This window comes from Protopterus annectens, chromosome 16.part0 (genome assembly GCF_019279795.1).
Source record: "Protopterus annectens isolate FY-2018-M chromosome 16.part0, PAN1.0, whole genome shotgun sequence".
Classification (NCBI taxonomy): domain Eukaryota; kingdom Metazoa; phylum Chordata; order Ceratodontiformes; family Protopteridae; genus Protopterus; species Protopterus annectens.
In genome coordinates this window covers 115,004,509-115,029,861 of record NC_056750.1, presented here as the reverse complement: position 1 = coordinate 115,029,861, position 25,353 = coordinate 115,004,509, and the positions used below count along the sequence as shown (strand labels likewise).

The following is a 25,353-nucleotide window of genomic DNA, read 5'->3' as shown; positions in this document are numbered from 1 at the left end:
TGTGATCTCTGACAGACTCTGTGTTGTGAATTCTGGAGTGAGGAACCGAGTTCTGACAGCAGGGAGTATAGTTGGATTGTCTAATTACTAGATGACTAACAAAGTTGTTAATGTCCTCTCAAATGAATTTGTAAAGGAGTAAGTCTAGTATTAGAGATGCGTGTTGCTTTTTTGTAAACCATTTAACTTTTTTTAATAAATGGTAGTGATGTTCCTGTCTCAGGGAAAGGGTTATGAATGTGCATTTTTTGTTAGTTGTAGTCTGCAGGGATTTACGGTTCTTTGGAGAAGCTGCTTATATAAGGGAGGAGGGCCATAATCAAGTTGGGACATAAGTATGCCTCTGTCTATAGCTGGTACACGTTCTGGGGCTAGAAATATGATACTCACTAAGACCAAAGAAGAACTTAGTTAAACTTAGCCTTAACCCTTACAAGGTGGTTCTGGAAATGCATCTTTTGTTCTAGAGTCCAGGTACTGGAATGTTGTTACAGATTTAGATAAAAGGCCTAAACTGAAAACTAATTGGCAGTTATGGGGAGCACTGGATATTCTATAAGGTGGGTCAAACAGCATGGCCTTCATGTTTTTGGAGTTTAGCAAGAGTTGATTTCTGGTAAGCCAGGAATTTAAATGTTCTTGCTGTGCCATTTGCTTTGACCTTAGTACCCTCAGGTAGACACCTCTACATGCCAGCCTCAGAAGAAATCTAGTCTTTGACTTTGGAAGGTATATATCTGGTGCAAGAACTGAATTCCAGCCATGGATCTATTTATTACTTTCCATAGGGAGGTTATAATATCTAGTCAGAGCTGATACTCTGTGATGACAGAGTAGAGAGCTGAGGTAGAAATATAGATCTAGAAAATGTAGGGGGCATTAGTTGACTTCCTCTCACTTCCATAAATGGCATTCCCTACAAAAAGGTTCATAGAAATGCAAGGGAGACAATGATCGTTTATGTTAGGAGACATCAGTAGCCTTTTGTAAGCTGTGGTGTACTGTCATGTTGCCATTTTTTTACTATTATATGTTCTTTGGAAGACCATTATATTCTTTATTTTCATCTCTTGGGTGTTTTTTTTTCATTTTAAATCTGTTTGGTATAATACTATGGTATATATTTCAGAACTGTTTTATGTATGGACTGCGATGTTGTGTAATATACAATATGTAGAGTATTACACAGGTGACAGACGTCTTGGATGTCCATCTACTGGCTGTGTTTAAAATTCTCGTTTTTGACATCGTGTAGTTGTGCTTCCACGGCCTGCATGTACAGTGTGTTCACTAGTGAAGCTCTTGTGCACAGGTAACACTCCTTTTGTACAGAAAGGTATTTCACCCTACATATGACATGCCATGCCTGTGGCTTTGAAGTTTTTATGCCTTCTATATTCCCTTCCTATGTTGAATGTTTCCTTCATAACAGTATCACAGTCAACGCATGGGAAGGCTAAAAGGTATGTTGTCCAGTAATGGTAATACAGATGAACATATGTGTGTAACACAAGCATTTATGATATATGGGCCATGGTGTGATAGGTTTCGCTTCAAATACTTGGAGGTTTTGATACACATCCCATTTTGTTGGGTTTGCGGCATCTTTAGTGTTGTTTCAGAGTTGGGGTCTGTACTACAGGCTAGTTAATATGGGTAATTGTGGTTTTGTTTGTTTTTGTTAGGCAGGTCCAGTGTCTCATACACTGTTTTGTGCTTTGTAGTCCTTTCTGGCCGTGGCTGAGCCAACATTCATAAAATTATAAAAGGAGGTTCTTCTCCAAGGCCTTGTGTCTTGAATTTTGCCTAGATTTGATGCAGACTGTACTTCTGTGGAGCACATTTGCTGTGCACTGCAGACCATGAGGGTTTGCAGCAGGTTTGTACAGCAGGATACTTGTTTCTGATTCTGAGACCACTGCAGAACTGCAGTAGGTAGTGCTGCAGCAGGCTTGTTCAGCAGGGTACGTGTTTGTGATTCTGAGACCAGTGTAGAACTGCATTAGGTAGTACTGCAGCAGGTTTGTACAGCAGGATACGTGCTTGTGATTTTGAAACCACTGTAGAACTACTGTAGGTAGTGCTGCAGCAGGTTTGTACAGCATGATACATGTTTGTGATTCTGAGATCAATGTAGAACTGCAGTAGGTAGTGCCGCAGCAGGTTTGTACTGCAAGATAAATTTCTGTGATTCAGAGACCAATGTAGAACTGCAGTAGGTAGTGCTGCAGCAGGTTTGTATAGCATGATATATGTTTGTGATTCTGAGACCAATGTAGAACTGCAGTAGGTAATGCTGCAGCAGGTTTGTACAGCTGGATACGTGTTTGTGATTCTGAGACCACTGTTGAACTACAGTAGGTAGTGCTGCAGCAGGTATGTACAGCAGGATACATTTTTGTGATTCTGAGATCACTGTAGAACTGCATTAGGTAGTGCTGCAGCAGGTTTGTACAGCAGGATACGTGTTTGTGATTCTGAGATCACTGTAGAACTGCAGTAGGTAATGCTGCAGCAGGTTTGTACAGCAGGATACGTTTGTGATTTTGAGACCAGTGTAGAACTGCAGTAGGTAGTGCTGCAACAGGTTTGTACAGCATGGTACGTGTTTGTGATTTTGAGACCACTGTAGAACTACCGTAGGTAGTGCTGCAGCAGGTTTGTACAGCAGAATACATGTTTGTGATTCTGAGACCAGTGTAGAACTGCAGTAGGTAGTGCTGCAACAGGTTTGTACAGCATGGTACATGTTTGTGATTTTGAGACCACTGTAGAACTACCGTAGGTAGTGCTGCAGCAGGTTTGTACAGCAGAATACATGTTTGTGATTCTGAGATCACTGTAGAATTGCAGTTCATAGTGCTGCAGCAGGTTTGTACTGCAGGATACATGTTTGTGATTCTGAGACCACTGTAGAACTGGAGTAGATAGTGCTTCAGCAGTTTTGTACAGCATAATACGTGTTTGTGATTTTGAGACCACTGTAGAACTACATTAGGTAGTGCTGCAGCAGATTCTTTAAACCTCTGTGTGCAGGTGCACAGTGTTTGGTGTAACTAGCATGTGTGAGTGTGTGTTTGTGTGTGAGTGTGTGTGTGTGTGTGTGTGTGTGTGTGTGTGCGCCTGTGTTTGCCTGTGTGCATGTATGCTTGTGTGTGTGTGTGTGTGTGTGTGTGTGTGTGTGTGTGTGTGTGTGTGTGTGTGTGCGCGTGTGAGCCTGTGTGTGTGCGCGTGTGTGTGTGTGTGTGTGTGCGCGTGTGCCTATGTGTGTGTGTGTGTGCCTATGTGTGTGCACTTGTGTGCATGCGTGTGTGCGTGTGTGTGCATGTGTGTGTGTGTGTGTGTGTGTGTGTGTGTGTGTGTGTGTGTGTGTGTGTGTGTGTGTGCATGTGCGCATGTGTCTGTCTGTGTGTGCCTGTTTGCGTGTGTGTGTGTCTGTGTGTCTATGTGTGTGTGCCTGTATGTGTATGCGTGCGTACGTGTGCCTTTATTTGCATGTGTTTGTATGTGTGGGTGTGCACGCACCCATATATTTGTGCTTGTAAGTTCCTGTGAAACAACAGCGTTGTGTCTTCAGTTCAGAGAGATGCAAATAAGCCACCTGTAATCTTTTGCACATCTCAGGTTCACTGATGGAGTAGAAAAATGAAGCACCAGTAGTTCTCTGACATTAAGTTCTTTGAACACAAACTCATGTTTCTGAATGCCACCTGTACTGTACATGTATACAGGTAAGCAGTACTACCTATTCACTGTTCTCTACATTTTAGTTTCAATCATCATTTTTTTCAATGTTTTGTCCCACTGTCTGTCAGTCATCAGCCCCCTCCTGGACAACTGGCCTATTTGTTCCTATCACTGGGGGAGGTTTGACCAGCAGGCAATATCTTTTTTTTGCATTCAATGAAGAATTGTTCATTCATCTTCAGGGGACAGCTATGGGAGCTGCCTTTGCTCCTATGTATGCTAATTTAACCATGATTTGTTTTTTTGAAAATGAGAACATGTTTCAGCAAGAATTATTTATTAAATATGTGATAAAGTACTTTCGCTTCATTGATGACCTGATCTTTGTGTGCAAGGGGGGCAAAGATAAGGTTTAGGATTTTGTTAGAAGCTTACATAACAATAGATTTTGTTTTAAATTTGATGGCTTACAGATGGGTAAGGAGGTTAACATTTTGGATGTACGTCTTAAAAGCTCATCAGATGGGTCTATTGTTATGTCAGTTTGTAGGAAAAATGGAGTTAGCAATGATTTTCTGTTTGGTACTAGTTGTCATCCCCCTCATTTGTTGGCTTCCCTGCCTTATGGAGAATTTCTTTGTTTAAGTAAACTTTGTATTAGGAATAATGAGTTTAATACGGAGGTGGAACAAGCATTTGATTTTATTTGTTGAGGTTATGATGGAGATATAGTTAATAATGCTCTATGTAGGGTTATTTGTAATAGAAATGGTTTTAGTCATGAGAGTTATAGCAAGTAGGATAGAGGTATAGTATCTTGACATGTGAAGATTATTTTTTTCCATCTTTTTTTGAAAATGGTTTAGAATTTTATAATAGCAGTAACCATGGTAACGGTAATAGGGACATTTATTTTGTCACTAATTATAATATACTTAGTAATAGAGTTATGGAAGTAATAAAGTATTTTTGGCCTATGCTATTTAAGGATGACATTTTGGCCAAAGTTATTCAGAAAAAAACTTTTATTTCTTATAAAAAGGGACGTAGTATTGATGACTTATTGTACATAGTAAGTTTAAAGTACCTGATGTTAAAATTAGTAGGTTGAGCTTTGTTGAGAAGGGCACTATTCCTTGTGGTGGTTGCTCAATCTGTCCACTTGTTGTGAAAACTTTTACAAGTATTAATGGTTCCAGATTTCATCTGAATCAAAGCTTTACATGTAACAGTGTTAGTGTTGTTTATATTCTGAAATGCCCTTGCGATAAATTTTATGTGGAGGAGACTAAAAGGATGTTTAAAGTTAGGATCCAATAGCATGTCAGGGACATAAAAATAATAATAAAGACAGCCCATTATAAAAAATAATAATAAAGACAGCCCATTAGCTCTTCATTTTAAAGACTATTATAATAGTGGTTTTAGAAGTTTAAAAGGCTGTGTCCTGGAACATGTTTGTGTGGGTTTGGGGGAACTGACATCTATAAAGGATAAGTTGTTGCATAAAGAAGCTTTTATTTATAATGAAATATGCTATTTTAATTCATAAGGGACTGAATACTTATTTTAATTGGAAGTAATTAATTAATTGAATTTAATTGTTTTATTGATGGGTGTGTTATGTGTCTAATGGTTAAGGTGTTTGCCTTACAAACACAAGGTGCATGGTTTGAGTCTCACAAGGGATAATTGGCTAGGCTTATTTTTTTTTTTTTATTTTTCCTTGATCCTGGCTGTATACATCCAACAAGCCACCATGAAATACACAGTGGGCTTACTTCCCCTCATTTCCACAAATGGCATTCCCTACAAAAAAGTCCCGCCTCTCCTATCATAAGCAGTAGTTTCATCAGTCTCCATCAAGGAAATGACATCACCCAGTGTGTCCTTGGGTGTACATAAACCCCTCCTCCCCTCAGGAGAGACAAGTGGGCCATGTCCCTTTACTCCTTCCCCTCACTGTATGGCTCCCCGAGTGTCAAAGCCAGTATTTGAACCTCAGTCCCATAAGGTTCCAACCTGTGTGTCACAGACCCAGGCCTAGTTTGATTCATCATTACTTTGAGAAAGTTGCCAACTCAGTGGCATTATATATCCCTATATTATAACTGTAAGCATAATACAAATAGAGCATTATTATGGACATAGGGTGGACATGGGTATTTGTGTCAAACCACTTCCTGCCATAATACACTTAACTCATTCCATCCAGTAGAGCTCTTTTGAGTGTGTACCTTTAACTCCCACGGGATGTGGCTTCAGCCTTTAAAAAATGAAGTTATCACCATACACTTCTAACAAATACTCATTGACAGATGTCATATATCAGTACAACTGTGTTTGCCATCATGTATGCTTCAAGATAAAATATTCTGATACGTTGTATGTAACATGGTTTTGGAATTATTACTGCAAATATGAACAGGCAATATTTGACGCCTAGAGGCGCTGTAGGAGGTAACTGCAGAAACGCCTGAAGACATCATTAGACTGTAATAACCTACTGCATAGCTGTACAAAAGAAGAGAAAGTTGTTTAAATGTAGCTGCTTAATCATTAACTGCACTGTAACGGCATGAACGTTTGGGTGAAAAGGCTTGTTTGAACTAGATCACTAGCAAGTTAAGAAATGAATACATAACATAAAATAAATGTAACAGTACTTATGAGAGACAAAATGGATATTCAACTAACAGAGTTACAGAGTTACAGGTAACTGAATGAGATACCACAGTAGAGTGTGTCTTGAAATTGACCACTGTGTTCCTGACATTGTCAGATAGCTATCCTATGCTATACATAATATCATGAAAATAGTGTCAAGAGCTTTATTGTCCTTCACACATTTAATGGCAAACTAAATAACATGCAGAACACATAAAACAGTTTGCATGTCGATTGTGTTACTTTTTTCATTCCTAATCCAGAGTTAGAAAAGCATGACAAGGCAGAATTTTTAATAAGGGGTGTGGTCAGTAAACTGCATATTTTGCTGGTACGTAGGTGATGTATGGCCAGTAAATTGCATATTTTGCTGGTACGTATGTGATGTATGGCCAGTAAATTGCATATTTTGCTGGTACATAGGTGATGTATGGTCAGTAAACTGCATATTTTGCTGGTATATAGGTGATGTATGGTCAGTAAATTGCATATTTTGCTGGTACGTAGGTGATGTATGGCCAGTAAATTGCATATTTCGCTGGTACATAGGTGATGTATGGTCAGTAAACTACATATTTTGCTGGTACGTAGGTGATGTATGGCCAGTAAATTGCATATTTTGCTGGTATATAGGTGATGTATGGTCAGTAAGTTACATATTTTGCTAGTACATAGGTGATGTATGGCCAGTAAATTGCATATTTTGCTGGTACGTATGTGATGTATGGCCAGTAAATTGCATATTTTGCTGGTACATAGGTGATGTATGGTCAGTAAACTGCATATTTTGCTGGTATATAGGTGATGTATGGTCAGTAAATTGCATATTTTGCTGGTACGTAGGTGATGTATGGCCAGTAAATTGCATATTTTGTTGGTACGTAGGTGATGTATGGCCAGTAAATTGCATATTTTGCTGGTACGTATGTGATGTATGGCCAGTAAATTGCATATTTTGCTGGTACATAGGTGATGTATGGTCAGTAAACTGCATATTTTGCTGGTATATAGATGATGTATGGTCAGTAAATTGCATATTTTGCTGGTACGTAGGTGATGTATGGCCAGTAAATTGCATATTTCGCTGGTACATAGGTGATGTATGGCCAGTAAATTGCATATTTTGCTGGTACGTATGTGATGTATGGCCAGTAAATTGCATATTTTGCTGGTACATAGGTGATGTATGGTCAGTAAACTGCATATTTTGCTGGTATATAGGTGATGTATGGTCAGTAAATTGCATATTTTGCTGGTACGTAGGTGATGTATGTCCAGTAAATTGCATATTTCGCTGGTACATAGGTGATGCATGGGCAGTAAATTGCATATTTTGCTGGTATATAGGTGATGTATGGTCAGTAAATTGCATATTTTGCTGGTACGTAGGTGATGTATGGCCAGTAAATTGCATATTTTGCTGGTACGTAGGTGATGTATGGCCAGTAAATTGCATATTTTGCTGGTACGTATGTGATGTATGGCCAGTAAATTGCATATTTTGCTGGTACATAGGTGATGTATGGTCAGTAAACTGCATATTTTGCTGGTATATAGATGGTGTATGGTCAGTAAATTGCATATTTTGCTGGTACATAGGTGATGTATGGCCAGTAAATTGCATATTTCGCTGGTACATAGGTGATGTATGGCCAGTAAATTGCATATTTTGCTGGTATATAGGTGATGTATAGTCAGTAAATTGCATATTTTACTGGTACATAGGTGATGTATGGTCAGTAAACTGCCTATTTTGCTGGTACGTAGGTGATGTATCGCCAGTAAATTGCATATTTTGCTGGTACGTAGGTGATATATGGTCAGTAAACTGCATATTTTGCTGGTACATAGGTGATGTGTGGTCAGTAAACTTCATATTTTGCTGGTACATAGGTGATGTATGGTCAGTAAACTGCATATTTTGCTGGTACATAGGTGATGTATGGTCAGTAAACTGCATATTTTGCTGGTATATAGGTGATGTATGGTCATTAAATTGCATATTTTGCAGTTACATAGGTGGTGTATGGTCAGTAAACTGCATATTTTGCTAGCATATAGGTGATGTATGGTGAGTAAACTGTATATTTTGCTGGTATGTAGGTGATGTTTAAGGATTAAATAATCAGATTACCTAACTGCCATTGTTAAACTTTGAAACATGAATCTAAAGAAGTTTCACACAATTACAACTTTAACTTTTATGCCTAGCTCAACACATGGAGTTAAAATCAACTATAGAAACTTAAAATAATGATTATTGTAATGTTATACTTTTTTCATTATTCCATTTAAATATACCACTGCAGGCCTTAACCACTGATATGTTGAAAACTTGTTTTAAGTACAGATTTGTAATATTAGCAAAAGAACAGCTATGCAAAACATTTTCTCCATATAAAGCACAGAATGTGAATAAACCAGGGCTTGAATTTATAGTTTAAATAGTTCAATAATAATTAATTCCATGCAGACACTACTGGTGATTTAGTGAATTAATAGCTTGAAGTACAAATGTACGCATTTTGTAAAAGTACACTTCTGTGAGATGTCTTGTTTTTTATATAACAGAATTAAGCAGTAGAACTGCACATTTTAAATACCAATACACACGCTTTTTCACAAATCTTCCAAGTGTCCTACTGTAAGCCAACCAAAACATTATGACTAATACATTAAATTAGATCAAGGATGGTTACCATTAATAGCTGTAAGCAAATTAAACACATGAACTGTAAAAAAAATATGGTGATGTAAACAAGGGACTATTACAGTGGTCCAACTATTATTCAAAAATAAACAGTACATTTTACATGGGACTGTATCCCCTGTACCCCCCCTTGTGGAAGATACACCCCCAAAATAAATCTAAACATAGACATTCCAAATTTACACTAACTCATTAAAGGGAATAGCTGTTCTGCTGTTTTCCTGAAAATCAGATACTCGTCATATAATGTCTGTGCAGCATTAAAAGTTAGTATATTTGAGCATCTCTGAGTAATATAATGGATGGCCCAGTGGCACGCATCTGTCCACAGAGTAACACCTGCACTAGACCTTATCATGCATGCAGTAAAGCCTACATTCACATTATGAATACTAGTGGTAATATGCATCACTTGTCTGCCACTCACAGGAGGGGCTATGGCCATAAACAAATACGCCAACATTGATGGGTTGCCATTAAGGACACAAACCACTGCTAAGTCTACTTGTACAGTGGCCTCTCCCATTGCTCTTGCCCTCACTGTGGCATACTCAAGATATCGGAAAGCATAGATATACCTGATATGGGTAAGTGTGATGGTCAGTGGGTACACTGGCAAAAAATGCATATAGAGAAAGTTAGTATATAGAAAGATAGAGATTATGAGGTTGTTATGATCCAGGTCCACATGGGGCACAGCCTCCTGAAAAAGCATTTACCATGTTTTATGATTTATTTACTTCACCAGGTTTGCCATATATTCATTGTTCAGTTTTAACTGCTAAAATATAACACCTTGTATCTGACAATAGAAAACTAAAAGCAGTATCTCACAATCAGATGTTATGTTCGCGTATTTTATAATGTTTGTAGTATAGTAAGTTCCTTGTAATAATGGGTCATTCTTTAGAAAATCTAAAATGGTTTCTTTTGTATTATATGGAATGCTGAACTAATCCCCATGTTCACTGTTGTTTACAGAAACTCCAGAATGGATGCAGCTATTCGTGATTGGGAAAGGGAATCATGCAATCAAAGCTAAAGAAGCATTACTGAAAAGTTTGGATTCAATTGTCCTTTCTCAGTGTGTGCCACATCCTCTGATCAATACTGTCTTCCAGGGAAACATCGACAGACTGCAGGAGTATTGTGTTACGCTGGAAGCAAGTGACAGTGGAATTATTGTTACTGGTCTTGCAAAGTATGTTCACCAGTGCTGTATGGAAATTCAATCACAGTTGATATCTTTACATGAAAAAAAAATTGAAACCTTAAAGAAAGAAATTGCACAAATACTTGAACAAGAGCAGTTGATTAGAAATGAAAATAATGCTATCAAAATGGAAGTAGAAAAGAAGAAGAAATCAAATCATTGCCAAATTCTGAAACTCTGTAATCAAATTCGGATTATGAAGTGCATAGCCAAGGAAACAGACACCACACTCCAATATCAAATTACAAATATTCAGACTGTGCTACAAGAAAGAGCAAATGAAATTAAAACCGTAAAAGATGAAAACCAGCAGCCAAGGGGAATGCCAGACTGCCAAAAATATGAAAATGCGGATGGTAAGGGAATAATGGAAGAAAGAGAGAGTTTAGACAGTCAAACTGAGGGGCATGGTCAGCAAATCAGGGCAATGAAACACAATACAGAAGAGAGAGAAAATGCAATTCAGATCAGTCATCTTCACACAGTACAACAGGAAGGCAAACCAGAAACGAAAAAATTAAAGGAAAAAAAAAATGATCAAGAAGAGGAGCAATCGCTCAAAACAGAAATTAAAAATATCGACAGAAAAATGAAAACCACAAAGAATTTGCTGTCCCAGCAAATTAAGGAACATTATCAAGTAACAGAGATAATGAAACATAATGCCGAAAAAGGAAAAACTTCACTTCAGTCTCACATTGCACGTGTCCTCGGATTACTCCATGAAAGGGAAGAAGAAATTAAGGACTTAAAAGAGAAACTAAAGCAAGCACAAGAGCAAGAGAAGTTAGCCAGAAATGAAAATTATGACATCAACAAAAGACTGAAACAAACACATGGATTGTTTGAGCAACAGGCAGTGGAATATGGTTGGAAAACTGAGATGATGAGAGACAGTCATGAAAACACGGTAAATTTACATCAAAATAGAAATTTTAATTCAGTTGTCCAAGAAACAGAAGAGGGAAAGGAAGTCTTAAAAACATTAAAAAAGAAAAGGTCTAAAAATGACCAGCATGTCAAAAATAAAAAAGGCATTAATAAAAGAAAGGAATCAAGTGATAACATTAATGCTAAGAAAACTGAGGTTATTAATGGTGAAAGTAACGAATCAAAAAATGTAGATCAAATTCAAACAGCAGTTAAAGATACTTCACTTCAGAAAAGACCAGAAGAAATGAAAATCTTAAAAGCAGATGAAGGAAAAGTAGAAAATACTGACAATTGTAATATGAATAGAATAACCAAAACATCAGAGAATGTCCAAGGTAACGAGAGTGCTGAAATTGGACATCACACTGAGAATACAGAATGCAAAAATGAAAACACAAAAAATTTATGTCACATTACAAATCAGACAGTATTACAAGATGGGAAACACAAAATTATTACCTTAGAAGAAAAGAAAAAAGCGTGCAATGGAAATTGTTTGCTCAAGAATGAAAATGATGACAGCAAAAAAATGAAACAAACCAAGAGCTTGCAAGAACAACAAACTGCGGAACATGATCACCAAACAGATAACGTGCAGTGCAAGGTTGAGGAAACAAAGAATTCACCCAATATTACAAATGTTAAGACAGTATTCCAAAAAAGAGAACAAGAAACTAAATTATTCAAAGAAAACAGGAAGGAGACTAACGAAGGGGATAATTTGTCTACAAATGAAAAGGAAGACAGCAGAACAATAAAAGAAAATGAGGATGTAAATCTTAAAAATATCGTAGAAAACCAGCTGGAAACAGAACGTATGAAAGAAAATGCCAAAACAAATGACACCTTATCTCAAACTCATAGTACAGGTATTTGCACAGAACTACAAGAAACAGGAACTGAAACAAAACCCTTAAAAGAACAAGAGGAACTGTCAGAGGAAGAAAAACAGCCGCACAAAAATGAAAAATACACCAAAAATAAAAGGGTGAAAATGAACTTAGAAAGTCAACAGATTGTGAAAAATGGCCAAACAGAGACTATGCAGTGCAAAGATGAGGAAACAAACAATTCAGCCAATGTTAAGGTTCACTCAGTTCTTCAAAAAAGAGAACAGGAAACTGAATTAACCAAAGAAAACAGGAAGGAGACTAATGAAGGGGATAATTTGTCTACAAATGAAAAGGAAGACAGCAAAACAGTACAAGAAAATAAGGATGTAAATGTTAAAAAGATTAGAGAACACCAGCTGGAAACCGAAACTGTGAAAGGCAATGCCAAAACAAGTGACACCTTATCTCAAACTCATAGTATTGATATTTGCACAGAACTACAAGAAACAGGAACTGAAACAAAACCCTTAAAAGAACAAGAGGAACTGTCAGAAGAAGAAAAACAGCACCACAAAAATGAAAAATACACCAAAAATAAAATGGTGAAAATGAACTCAGAAAATCAACAGATTGTGGAAAATGGCCAAACAGAGACTATGCAGTGCAAAGATGAGGAAACAAACAATTCAGCCAATGATAATGTTCAGTCAGTCCTTCAAAAAAGAGAACAGGAAACAGAATTAACCAAAGAAAACAGGAAGGAGACTAATGAAGGGGATAATTTGTCTACAAATGAAAAGGAACACAGCAGAACAATAAAAGAAAATGAGGATGTAAATGTTAAAAAGATTATAGAACACCAGCTGGAAACCGAACATGTGAAAGACAATGCCAAAACAAGTGACACCTTATCTCAAACTCATAGTACAGGAATTTGCACAGAACTACAAGAAACAGGAACTGAAACAAAACCCTTAAAAGAACAAGAGGAACTGTCAGAGGAAGAAAAACAGCCGCACAAAAATGAAAAATACACCAAAAATAAAATGGTGAAAATGAACTTAGAAAGTCAACAGATTGTGGAAAATGGCAAAACAGACACTATGCAGTGCAAAGATGAGGAAACAAACAATTCAGCCAATGATAATGTACAGTCTGTCCTTCAAAAAAGAGAACAGGAAACTGAATTAACCAAAGAAAACAGGAAGGAGACTAATGAAGGGGATAATTTGTCTACAAATGAAAAGGAAGACAGCAGAACAATAAAAGAAAATGAGGATGTAAATGTTAAAAAGATTATAGAACACCAGCTGGAAACCGAACATGTGAAAGACAATGCCAAAACAAGTGACACCTTATCTCAAACTCATAGTACATGTATTTGCACAGAACTACAAGAAACAGGAACTGAAACAAAACCCTTAAAAGAACAAGAGGAACTGTCAGAAGAAGAAAAACAGCACCACAAAAATGAAAAATACACCAAAAATAAAATGGTAAAAATGAACTCAGAAAATCAACAGATTGTGGAAAATGGCCAAACAGAGACTATGCAGTGCAAAGATGAGGAAACAAACAATTCAGCCAATGTTAATGTTCAGTCAGTCCTTCAAAAAAGAGAACAGGAAACTGAATTAACCAAAGAATACAGGAAGGAGACTAATGAAGATGATAATTTGTCTACAAATGAAAAGGAAGACAGCAGAACAATAAAAGAAAATGAGGATGTAAATGTTAAAAAGATTATAGAACACCAGCTGGAAACTGAACATGTGAAAGACAATGCCAAAACAAGTGACACCTTATCTCAAACTCATAGTACAGGTATTTGCACACAACTACAAGAAACAGGAACTGAAACAAAACCCTTAAAAGAACAAGAGGAACTGTCAGAAGAAGAAAAACAGCACCACAAAAATGAAAAATTCACCAAAAATAAAATGGTGAAAATGAACTCAGAAAATCAACAGATTGTGGAAAATGGCCAAACAGAGACTATGCAGTGCAAAGATGAGGAAACAAACAATTCAGCCAATGTTAATGTTCAGTCAGTCCTTCAAAAAAGAGAACAGGAAACAGAATTAACCAAAGAAAACAGGAAGGAGACTAATGAAGGGCATAATTTGTCTACCAATGAAAAGGAAGACAGCAGAACAATAAAAGAAAATGAGGATGTAAATGTTAAAAAGATTATAGAACACCAGCTGGAAACCGAACATATCAAAGACAATGTCAAAACAAGTGACACCTTATCTCAAACTCATAGTACAGGTATTTGCACAGAACTACAAGAAACAGGAACTGAAACAAAACCCTTAAAAGAACAAGAGGAACTGTCAGAAGAAGAAAAACAGCACCACAAAAATGAAAAATACACCAAAAATAAAATGGTGAAAATGAACTCAGAAAATCAACAGATTGTGGAAAATGGCCAAACAGAGACTATGCAGTGCAAAGATGAGGAAACAAACAATTCAGCCAATGATAATGTTCAGTCAGTCCTTCAAAAAAGAGAACAGGAAACAGAATTAACCAAAGAAAACAGGAAGGAGACTAATGAAGGGGATAATTTGTCTACAAATGAAAAGGAAGACAGCAGAACAATAAAAGAAAATAAGGATGTAAATGTTAACAAGATTATAGAACACCAGCTGGAAACCGAACATGTGAAAGACAATGCCAAAACAAGTGACACCTTATCTCAAACTCATAGTACAGGAATTTGCACAGAACTACAAGAAACAGGAACTGAAACAAAACCCTTAAAAGAACAAGAGGAACTGTCAGAAGAAGAAAAACAGCACCACAAAAATGAAAAATACACCAAAAATAAAATGGTGAAAATGAACTCAGAAAATCAACAGATTGTGGAAAATGGCCAAACAGAGACTATGCAGTGCAAAGATGAGGAAACAAACAATTCAGCCAATGTTAATGTTCAGTCAGTCCTTCAAAAAAGAGAACAGGAAACTGAATTAACCAAAGAATACAGGAAGGAGACTAATGAAGGGGATAATTTGTCTACAAATGAAAAGGAAGACAGCAGAACAATAAAAGAAAATGAGGATGTAAATGTTAAAAAGATTATAGAACACCAGCTGGAAACCGAACATATGAAAGACAATGGCAAAACAAGTGACACCTTATCTCAAACTCATAGTACAGGTATTTGCACAGAACTACAAGAAACAGGAACTGAAACAAAACCCTTAAAAGAACAAGAGGAACTGTCAGAAGAAGAAAAACAGCACCACAAAAATGAAAAATACACCAAAAATAAAATGGTGAAAATGAACTCAGAAAATCAACAGATTGTGGAAAATGGCCAAACAGAGACTATGCAGTGCAAAGATGAGGAAACAAACAATTCAGCCAATGATAATGTTCAGTCAGTCCTTCAAAAAAGAGAACAGGAAACAGAATTAACCAAAGAAAACAGGAAGGAGACTAATGAAGGGGATAATTTGTCTACAAATGAAAAGGAAGACAGCAGAACAATAAAAGAAAATAAGGATGTAAATGTTAACAAGATTATAGAACACCAGCTGGAAACCGAACATGTGAAAGACAATGCCAAAACAAGTGACACCTTATCTCAAACTCATAGTACAGGAATTTGCACAGAACTACAAGAAACAGGAACTGAAACAAAACCCTTAAAAGAACAAGAGGAACTGTCAGAAGAAGAAAAACAGCACCACAAAAATGAAAAATACACCAAAAATAAAATGGTGAAAATGAACTCAGAAAATCAACAGATTGTGGAAAATGGCCAAACAGAGACTATGCAGTGCAAAGATGAGGAAACAAACAATTCAGCCAATGTTAATGTTCAGTCAGTCCTTCAAAAAGAGAACAGGAAACTGAATTAACCAAAGAATACAGGAAGGAGACTAATGAAGGGGATAATTTGTCTACAAATGAAAAGGAAGACAGCAGAACAATAAAAGAAAATGAGGATGTAAATGTTAAAAGATTATAGAACACCAGCTGGAAACCGAACATATGAAAGACAATGGCAAAACAAGTGACACCTTATCTCAAACTCATAGTACAGGTATTTGCACAGAACTACAAGAAACAGGAACTGAAACAAAACCCTTAAAAGAACAAGAGGAACTGTCAGAAGAAGAAAAACAGCACCACAAAATGAAAAATACACCAAAAATAAAATGGTGAAAATGAACTCAGAAAATCAACAGATTGTGGAAAATGGCCAAACAGAGACTATGCAGTGCAAAGATGAGGAAACAAACAATTCAGCCAATGATAATGTTCAGTCAGTCCTTCAAAAAAGAGAACAGGAAACAGAATTAACCAAAGAAAACAGGAAGGAGACTAATGAAGGGGATAATTTGTCTACAAATGAAAAGGAAGACAGCAGAACAATAAAAGAAAATAAGGATGTAAATGTTAAAAAGATTATAGAACACCAGCTGGAAACCAAACATGTGAAAGACAATGCCAAAACAAGTGACACCTTATCTCAAACTCATAGTACAGGAATTTGCACAGAACTACAAGAAACAGGAACTGAAACAAAACCCTTAAAAGAACAAAAGGAACTGTCAGAGGAAGAAAAACAGCACCACAAAAATGAAAAATACACCAAAAATAAAATGGTGAAAATAAACTTAGAAAGTCAACAGATTGTGGAAAATGGCCAAACAGACACTATGCAGTGCAAAGATGAGGAAACAAACAATTCAGCAAATATTAATGTTCAGTCAGTCCTTCAAAAAAGAGAACAGGAAACTGAATTAACCAAAGAAAACAGGAAGGAGACTAATGAAGGGGATAATTTGTCTACAAATGAAAAGGAAGACAGCAGAACAGTACAAGAAAATGAGGATGTAAATGTTAAAAAGATTATAGAACACCAGCTGGAAACCGAACATATGAAAGACAATGCCAAAACAAGTGACACCTTATCTCAAACTCATAGTACAGGTATTTGCACAGAACTACAAGAAACAGGAACTGAAACAAAACCCTTAAAAGAACAAGAGGAACTGTCAGAAGAAGAAAACAGCACCACAAAATGAAAAATACACCAAAAATAAAATGGTGAAAATGAACTCAGAAAATCAACAGATTGTGGAAAATGGCCAAACAGAGACTATGCAGTGCAAAGATGAGGAAACAAACAATTCAGCCAATGTTAATGTTCAGTCAGTCCTTCAAAAAAGAGAACAGGAAACTGAATTAACCAAAGAATACAGGAAGGAGACTAATGAAGGGGATAATTTGTCTACAAATGAAAAGGAAGACAGCAGAACAATAAAAGAAAATGAGGATGTAAATGTTAAAAAGATTATAGAACACCAGCTGGAAACCGAACATATGAAAGACAATGGCAAAACAAGTGACACCTTATCTCAAACTCATAGTACAGGTATTTGCACAGAACTACAAGAAACAGGAACTGAAACAAAACCCTTAAAAGAACAAGAGGAACTGTCAGAAGAAGAAAAACAGCACCACAAAATGAAAAATACACCAAAAATAAAATGGTGAAAATGAACTCAGAAAATCAACAGATTGTGGAAAATGGCCAAACAGAGACTATGCAGTGCAAAGATGAGGAAACAAACAATTCAGCCAATGATAATGTTCAGTCAGTCCTTCAAAAAAGAGAACAGGAAACAGAATTAACCAAAGAAAACAGGAAGGAGACTAATGAAGGGGATAACTTGTCTACAAATGAAAAGGAAGACAGCAGAACAATAAAAGAAAATAAGGATGTAAATGTTAAAAAGATTATAGAACACCAGCTGGAAACCGAACATGTGAAAGACAATGCCAAAACAAGTGACACCTTATCTCAAACTCATAGTACAGGTATTTGCACAGAACTACAAGAAACAGGAACTGAAACAAAACCCTTAAAAGAACAAGAGGAACTGTCAGAAGAAGAAAAACAGCACCACAAAAATGAAAAATACACCAAAAATAAAATGGTGAAAATGAACTCAGAAAATCAACAGATTGTGGAAAATGGCCAAACAGAGACTATGCAGTGCAAAGATGAGGAAACAAACAATTCAGCCAATGATAATGTTCAGTCAGTCCTTCAAAAAAGAGAACAGGAAACAGAATTAACCAAAGAAAACAAGAAGGAGACTAATGAAGGGGATAATTTGTCTACAAATGAAAAGGAAGACAGCAGAACAATAAAAGAAAATAAGGATGTAAATGTTAAAAAGATTATAGAACACCAGCTGGAAACCGAACATGTGAAAGACAATGCCAAAACAAGTGACACCTTATCTCAAATGCATAGTACAGGTATTTGCACAGAACTACAAGAAACAGGAACTGAAACAAACCCCTTAAAAGAACAAGAGGAACTGTCAGAAGAAGAAAAACAGCACCACAAAAATGAAAAATTCACCAAAAATAAAATGGTGAAAATGAACTCAGAAAATCAACAGATTGTGGAAAATGACCAAACAGAGACTATGCAGTGCAAAGATGAGGAAACAAACAATTCAGCCAATGTTAATGTTCAGTCAGTCCTTCAAAAAAGAGAACAGGAAACTGAATTAACCAAAGAAAACAGGAAGGAGACTAATGAAGGGCATAATTTGTCTACCAATGAAAAGGAAGACAGCAGAACAATAAAAGAAAATGAGGATGTAAATGTTAAAAAGATTATAGAACACCAGCTGGAAACCGAACATATCAAAGACAATGTCAAAACAAGTGACACCTTATCTCAAACTCATAGTACAGGTATTTGCACAGAACTACAAGAAACAGGAACTGAAACAAAACCCTTAAAAGAACAAGAGGAACTGTCAGAGGAAGAAAAACAGCCGCACAAAAATGAAAAATACACCAAAAATAAAATGGTGAAAATGAACTTAGAAAGTCAACAGATTGTGGAAAATGGCCAAACAGACACTATGCAGTGCAAAGATGAGGAAACAAACAATTCAGCCAATGATAATGTACAGTCTGTCCTTCAAAAAAGAGAACAGGAAACTGAATTAACCAAAGAAAACAGGAAGGAGACTAATGAAGGGGATAATTTGTCTACAAATGAAAAGGAAGACAGCAGAACAATAAAAGAAAATGAGGATGTAAATGTTAAAAAGATTATAGAACACCAGCTGGAAACCGAACATGTGAAAGACAATGCCAAAACAAGTGACACCTTATCTCAAACTCATAGTACAGGTATTTGCACAGAACTACAAGAAACCGGAACTGAAACAAAACCCTTAAAAGAACAAGAGGAACTGTCAGAAGAAGAAAAACAGCACCACAAAAATGAAAAATACACCAAAAATAAAATGGTGAAAATGAACTCAGAAAATCAACAGATTGTGGAAAATGGCCAAACAGAGACTATGCAGTGCAAAGATGAGGAAACAAACAATTCAGCCAATGTTAATGTTCAGTCAGTCCTTCAAAAAAGAGAACAGGAAACTGAATTAACCAAAGAAAACAGGAAGGAGACTAATGAAGGGGATAATTTGTCTACAAATGAAAAGGAAGACAGCAGAACAGTACAAGAAAATGAGGATGTAAATGTTAAAAAGATTATAGAACACCAGCTGGAAACCGAACATATGAAAGACAATGCCAAAACAAGTGACACCTTATCTCAAACTCATAGTACAGGTATTTGCACAGAACTACAAGAAACAGGAACTGAAACAAAACCCTTAAAAGAACAAGAGGAACTGTCAGAAGAAGAAAAACAGCACCACAAAAATGAAAAATACATCAAAAATAAAATGGTGAAAATGAACTCAGAAAATCAACAGATTGTGGAAAATGGCCAAACAGAGACTATGCAGTGCAAAGATGAGGAAACAAACAACTCAGCCAATGTTAATGTTCAGTCAGTCCTTCAAAAAAGAGAACAGGAAACTGAATTAACCAAAGAAAACAGGAAGGAGACTAATGAAGGGGATAATTTGTCTACAAATGAAAAGGAAGACAGCAGAACAATAAAAGAAAATGAGGATGTAAATGTTAAAAATATTATAGAACACCAGCTGGAAACCGCACATGTGAAAGACAATGCCAAAACAAGTGACACCTTATCTCAAACTCGTAGTACAGGTATTTGCACAGAACTACAAGAAACAGGAACTGAAACAAAACCCTTAAAAGAACAAGAGGAACTGTCAGAGGAAGAAAAACAGCCGCACAAAAATGAAAAATACACCAAAAATAAAATGGTGAAAATGAACTTAGAAAATCAACAGATTGTGGAAAATGGCCAAACAGACACTATGCAGTGCAAAGATGAGGACACAAACAATTCAACCAATGTTAATGTTCAGTCAGTCCTTCAAAAAAGAGAACAGGAAACTGAATTAACCAAAGAAAACAGGAAGGAGATTAATGAAGGGGATAATTTGTCTACCAATGAAAAGGAAGACAGCAGAACAGTACAAGAAAATGAGGATGTAAATGTTAAAAATATTATAAAACACCAGCTGGAAACCGCACATGTGAAAGACAATGCCAAAACAAGTGACACCTTATCTCAAACTCATAGTACAGGAATTTGCACAGAACTACAAGAAACAGGAACTGAAACAAAACCCTTAAAAGAACAAGAGGAACTGTCAGAGGAAGAAAAACAGCCGCACAAAAATGAAAAATACACCAAGAATAAAATGGTGAAAATGAACTTAGAAAGTCAACAGATTGTGGAAAATGGCCAAACAGACACTATGCAGGGCAAAGATGAGGAAACAAACAATTCAGCCAATGTTAATGTTCAGTCAGTCCTTCAAAAAAGAGAACAAGAAACTGAATTCACCAAAGAAAACAGGAAGGAGACTAATGAAGGGGATAATTTGTCTACAAATGAAAAGGAAGACAGCAGAACAATAAAAGAAAATGAGGATGTAAATGTTAAAAAGATTATAGAACACCAGCTGGAAACCGAACATATCAAAGACAATGTCAAAACAAGTGACACCTTATCTCAAACTCATAGTACAGGTATTTGCACAGAACTACAAGAAACAGGAACTGAAACAAAACCCTTAAAAGAACAAGAGGAACTGTCAGAAGAAGAAAAACAGCACCACAAAAATGAAAAATACACCAAAAATAAAATGGTGAAAATGAACTCAGAAAATCAACAGATTGTGGAAAATGGCCAAACAGAGACTATGCAGTGCAAAGATGAGGAAACAAACAATTCAGCCAATGATAATGTTCAGTCAGTCCTTCAAAAAAGAGAACAGGAAACAGAATTAACCAAAGAAAAAAGGAAGGAGACTAATGATAGGGATAATTTGTCTACAAATGAAAAGGAAGACAGCAGAACAATAAAAGAAAATAAGGATGTAAATGTTAACAAGATTATAGAACACCAGCTGGAAACCGAACATGTGAAAGACAATGCCAAAACAAGTGACACCTTATCTCAAACTCATAGTACAGGAATTTGCACAGAACTACAAGAAACAGGAACTGAAACAAAACCCTTAAAAGAACAAGTGGAACTGTCAGAAGAAGAAAAACAGCACCACAAAAATGAAAAATACACCAAAAATAAAATGGTGAAAATGAACTCAGAAAATCAACAGATTGTGGAAAATGGCCAAACAGAGACTATGCAGTGCAAATATGAGGAAACAAACAATTCAGCCAATGATAATGTACAGTCTGTCCTTCAAAAAAGAGAACAGGAAACTGAATTAACCAAAGAAAACAGGAAGGAGACTAATGAAGGGGATAATTTGTCTACAAATGAAAAGGAAGACAGCAGAACAATAAAAGAAAATGAGGATGTAAATGTTAAAAAGATTGTAGAACACCAGCTGGAAACCAAACATATGAAAGACAATGCCAAAACAAGTGACACCTTATCTCAAACTCATAGTACAGGTATTTGCACAGAACTACAAGAAACAGGAACTGAAACAAAACCCTTAAAAGAACAAGAGGAACTATCAGAAAAAGAAAAACAGCACCACAAAAATGAAAAATACACCAAAAAATAAAATGGTGAAAATGAACTCAGAAAATCAACAGATTGTGGAAAATGGCCAAACAGAGACTATGCAGTGCAAAGATGAGGAAACAAACAACTCAGCCTATGTTAATGTTCAGTCAGTCCTTCAAAAAAGAGAACAGGAAACTGAATTAAACAAAGAAAACAGGAAGGAGACTAATGAAGGGGATAATTTGTCTACAAATGAAAAGGAAGACAGCAGAACAATAAAAGAAAATGAGGATGTAAATGTTAAAAAGATTGTGGAAAATCAGCACCAAATAGAATGTGTGAAAGACAATCCTGAAACAAGTGACACCTCATCTCAAACTCATATTACAGGTACTTGCACAGAACTGCTATTCCCATCCCAGATTAAACTGTCTATGTTTGTACTCTACATACTCTGTCTCCCCTTGGCAGCTGTCACCACACTTTCATTGGGAGCTTCTGTCTTTTTCTCTCTTTCTGTGTTCTTTTGTCTCCTTCTTCTTATTTATCTAGCCTTTTTCATATGAGCGCATCACCACAGCTTATACAACTTTAGTACTATCTGTTCCCTTCCTATTCAAACTATGTATCCTCTTGCCTCCCTGTCTCTTGTATTCCCCCTCTCTATCACTTTATCTGACTGTACTTACTCTACCCCTTTCTTTTTTCCTATTTAAAGTACTCGACAGTTACCCAACTATTAACTTTAAAGCATAAAACAATATCTTTGTCCTTGAACCCTCTCTCTCTCTTTGCATCTCTGCATTAAAAGTAATTTGCAGAATCAACAAACTGTTGAACATAAACTTCAAACTGAGACCATAATGAAACTGAAGGGTAAGAAAACACAGAAATCACCTGATGTTTGCAGGTGTTCACACAGCACTCCAAGGAGCATAGCAGGAAAGTAGATTCCTCAAAGAAGATAAGAAGCACATGCTCGAAGAAGCCCATTTGCCAACAAATAAAAACAATGATAACGGAGCAATTAAAGAAATGGAGAATTTGCATGACAAACAGATCATGAAACATGATAAACAGGCAGAGGCTATGACAATCATCACTGAGAAAACAAATAATTTACTTCAAAGTCAGGTGAGTGTTAAAACACCCCCTTCAAAAAGAAAAGAAGGCATTAATATCATCAAAGAAGATAGAAAACAAGCACACAAACAGCAGCTGCTCAGAAATGAAAATGATAGCAGTAGGACAGAGAAAGAAATGGTTTCCAGGATGAAAATATTTGGAATATTATAGGAAATGTTACAACGTAAGATCTATTGCTGAGGAAACAGGGAATACATTTCAAATTCAAATGACAAATATACAGATAGTAAATTGAGTAAAATAAGAGAAATTTAAAGAATAGAAGAAAGAAATGAAGCAAGCATATGAACAAAAGTAGTTGCTGAAAAATCAAAATAGCTGTATCAATAGAAATATACAAGAAAGCAAACGTTTACTCATGGAACATAATCAACACACTGGGACTAAAAGGCAAAATGCTATGGGAATGGAGTATTCAGTTCAGACTCCAATTGCAGATGTTTGCACAGTACTACAAAAAGGAAAAGATGGTATTAAAATCTTCAAAGAAGAAACTAAGAATGGAAGGATGAAAAGCAAATGAAAGAAGCAAAAAGATTAAACGACTAACAGGTTGTGAAACATCATGAGCAAAGTGAATGCTAAAGAATGGGAAACTTTACCTCAAACTGAAATGAAAGGTATTTATGTAGAATCCGGAGAAAGAAAAGAGGGAATTAGACTCTCAGAAGAATAAAAAGGACAGACCAGTGAAGAAAATCAGATGATCAGAAATGGAAACTGCAACATGAGTATAAAGACTAAACCAAAGAATTTAGAAAATCAACAAATTGCCGGACATGATCTTCAAGCTGTGACTGAGGGGTAAAGGACTCATGAAACAAATAAAGTGCTTGATATTACAAAACTTCAGAAAATACCTAAAGAAATAAAACAGTAAACTAGAGTCTTTCATGAAGAAAACAGTAAAGTATTGAATGCACACAACAAACATACACAAGAAGGAAACCATTTGTTTAGAAATGAAAATGATTGTAGGACAATGAAAGAAATGGATTGTTTGCATAACAGACATATTGTAGAACATAATCAACATTATGATGCAGTCAGACCCAGTGCTGAAGAAACAAATAACTCACTTCAACAAATAACAAATGTTCAAACACCACTCTCAAAGCCATGGGAAATTAATACCATAAAAGAAGGAACAAAACAAGCACAGGAACATAAACTTTTATTTGGAAATGAAAATGCTAATATCAACAGAGAAAAGGAGAGAAATCACTGAAGTGATGAAAAGATTCTGGACAATCATATGGCAGTTGAGAATATATCACTAGCTGCTGGGGATATAAAAAATCCACTTGAAACTCAAAGGGAAATGTTTGGATAGTAAAACCAAAAAGAAAAGCACAAACTAATATCTTAAAAGAAGAAATGAACTAAGTAGATGAACAAGAGCCCCGGCTGAAAAATGAAAATAACTATAGTAGCAGAAATGATCAAGAAACTGAAAATTTGGTTGTGGAACATGAGGAGCAAACAGCCTCAGACGTATTGCTTATGAAATTGAGTGTTTACATCAAATTCAAATACAGATGTTTTCACAATACTGCAAAATGGGAAAAATCGGTATTTATATATTCAAAGAAGAAAGTAAGCAAACAAAAAAAGAGCAAATGCTTAAAAGTGTAAATGGTGATATCAGCAAACAAATGAAACAATGAAAGAGTTTGTATAATGAAGAAATTGCAGAAAATCACCAGCACATTAAGTATACGGAGGTCAAGGCTGAGGTAATTAAGATTTCATCTCAAAGTAAAATGACACGTATTTATGCTGAGTCTCAACAAACAGAAGAGGAAATGATGGTCATAAAACAAGAAAAGGAGCAAGCAAAGGAAGAAAAAAACTAGTAAAAAATGAAAACTACCATGCAAATTTAAAAGCAAATAGGCAAAGAAAATCAAAGTCACATGATTGTGGAACATTATCTTCAGACTGTGGCTATGGAGTACAAAGCTGAAGAAATACATAAATCACCTGATATTGCAAGTTCATACAGAACTCCAAAAGAGAGCATGAAACTGAAATCTTCAAAGAAGACAAAAAAAAAAAAATATGCAGCAAGAAGACCATTGGTCTAGAAATAAAAATGACAATAGCAGAACAATGAAACGAAACTGAGAATTTGCAGGGCAAAGTGACTGTAGAACACGGTAAATAGACGGAGACAATGAGGCTCATTGCAGAGAAAACAAGTAATTCATTCATTTCAAAATCAAATAACACATGTTCAGAT

At 36.0% G+C, this 25,353-nt stretch overlaps 2 protein-coding genes across 3 annotated transcripts in view; both read left to right on the top strand.

The window, feature by feature from the left end:
• LOC122791057 (trichohyalin-like) overlaps nucleotides 1–16,876 on the top strand; it is a 410,728-nt gene extending 393,852 nt beyond the window's left edge. For both annotated transcript variants that reach the window (XM_044058832.1, XM_044058831.1), the window contains one exon: nucleotides 10,046–16,876. In XM_044058832.1, coding sequence (XP_043914767.1) covers nucleotides 10,046–15,915 — 5,870 coding nt within the window. In that variant the 3' untranslated portion in view covers nucleotides 15,916–16,876. The remainder of the gene's footprint in view (nucleotides 1–10,045) is intronic.
• Nucleotides 16,877–17,535: 659 nt separating this feature from the next.
• LOC122791058 (probable WRKY transcription factor protein 1) lies at nucleotides 17,536–24,485 on the top strand. The gene has a single exon (XM_044058833.1). It carries the CDS (start codon nucleotides 17,554–17,556, stop codon nucleotides 22,021–22,023), a length of 4,470 nt encoding a protein of 1,489 aa, XP_043914768.1. The 5' UTR covers nucleotides 17,536–17,553; the 3' UTR covers nucleotides 22,024–24,485.
• The last annotated feature ends 868 nt before the right edge of the window (nucleotides 24,486–25,353 follow it).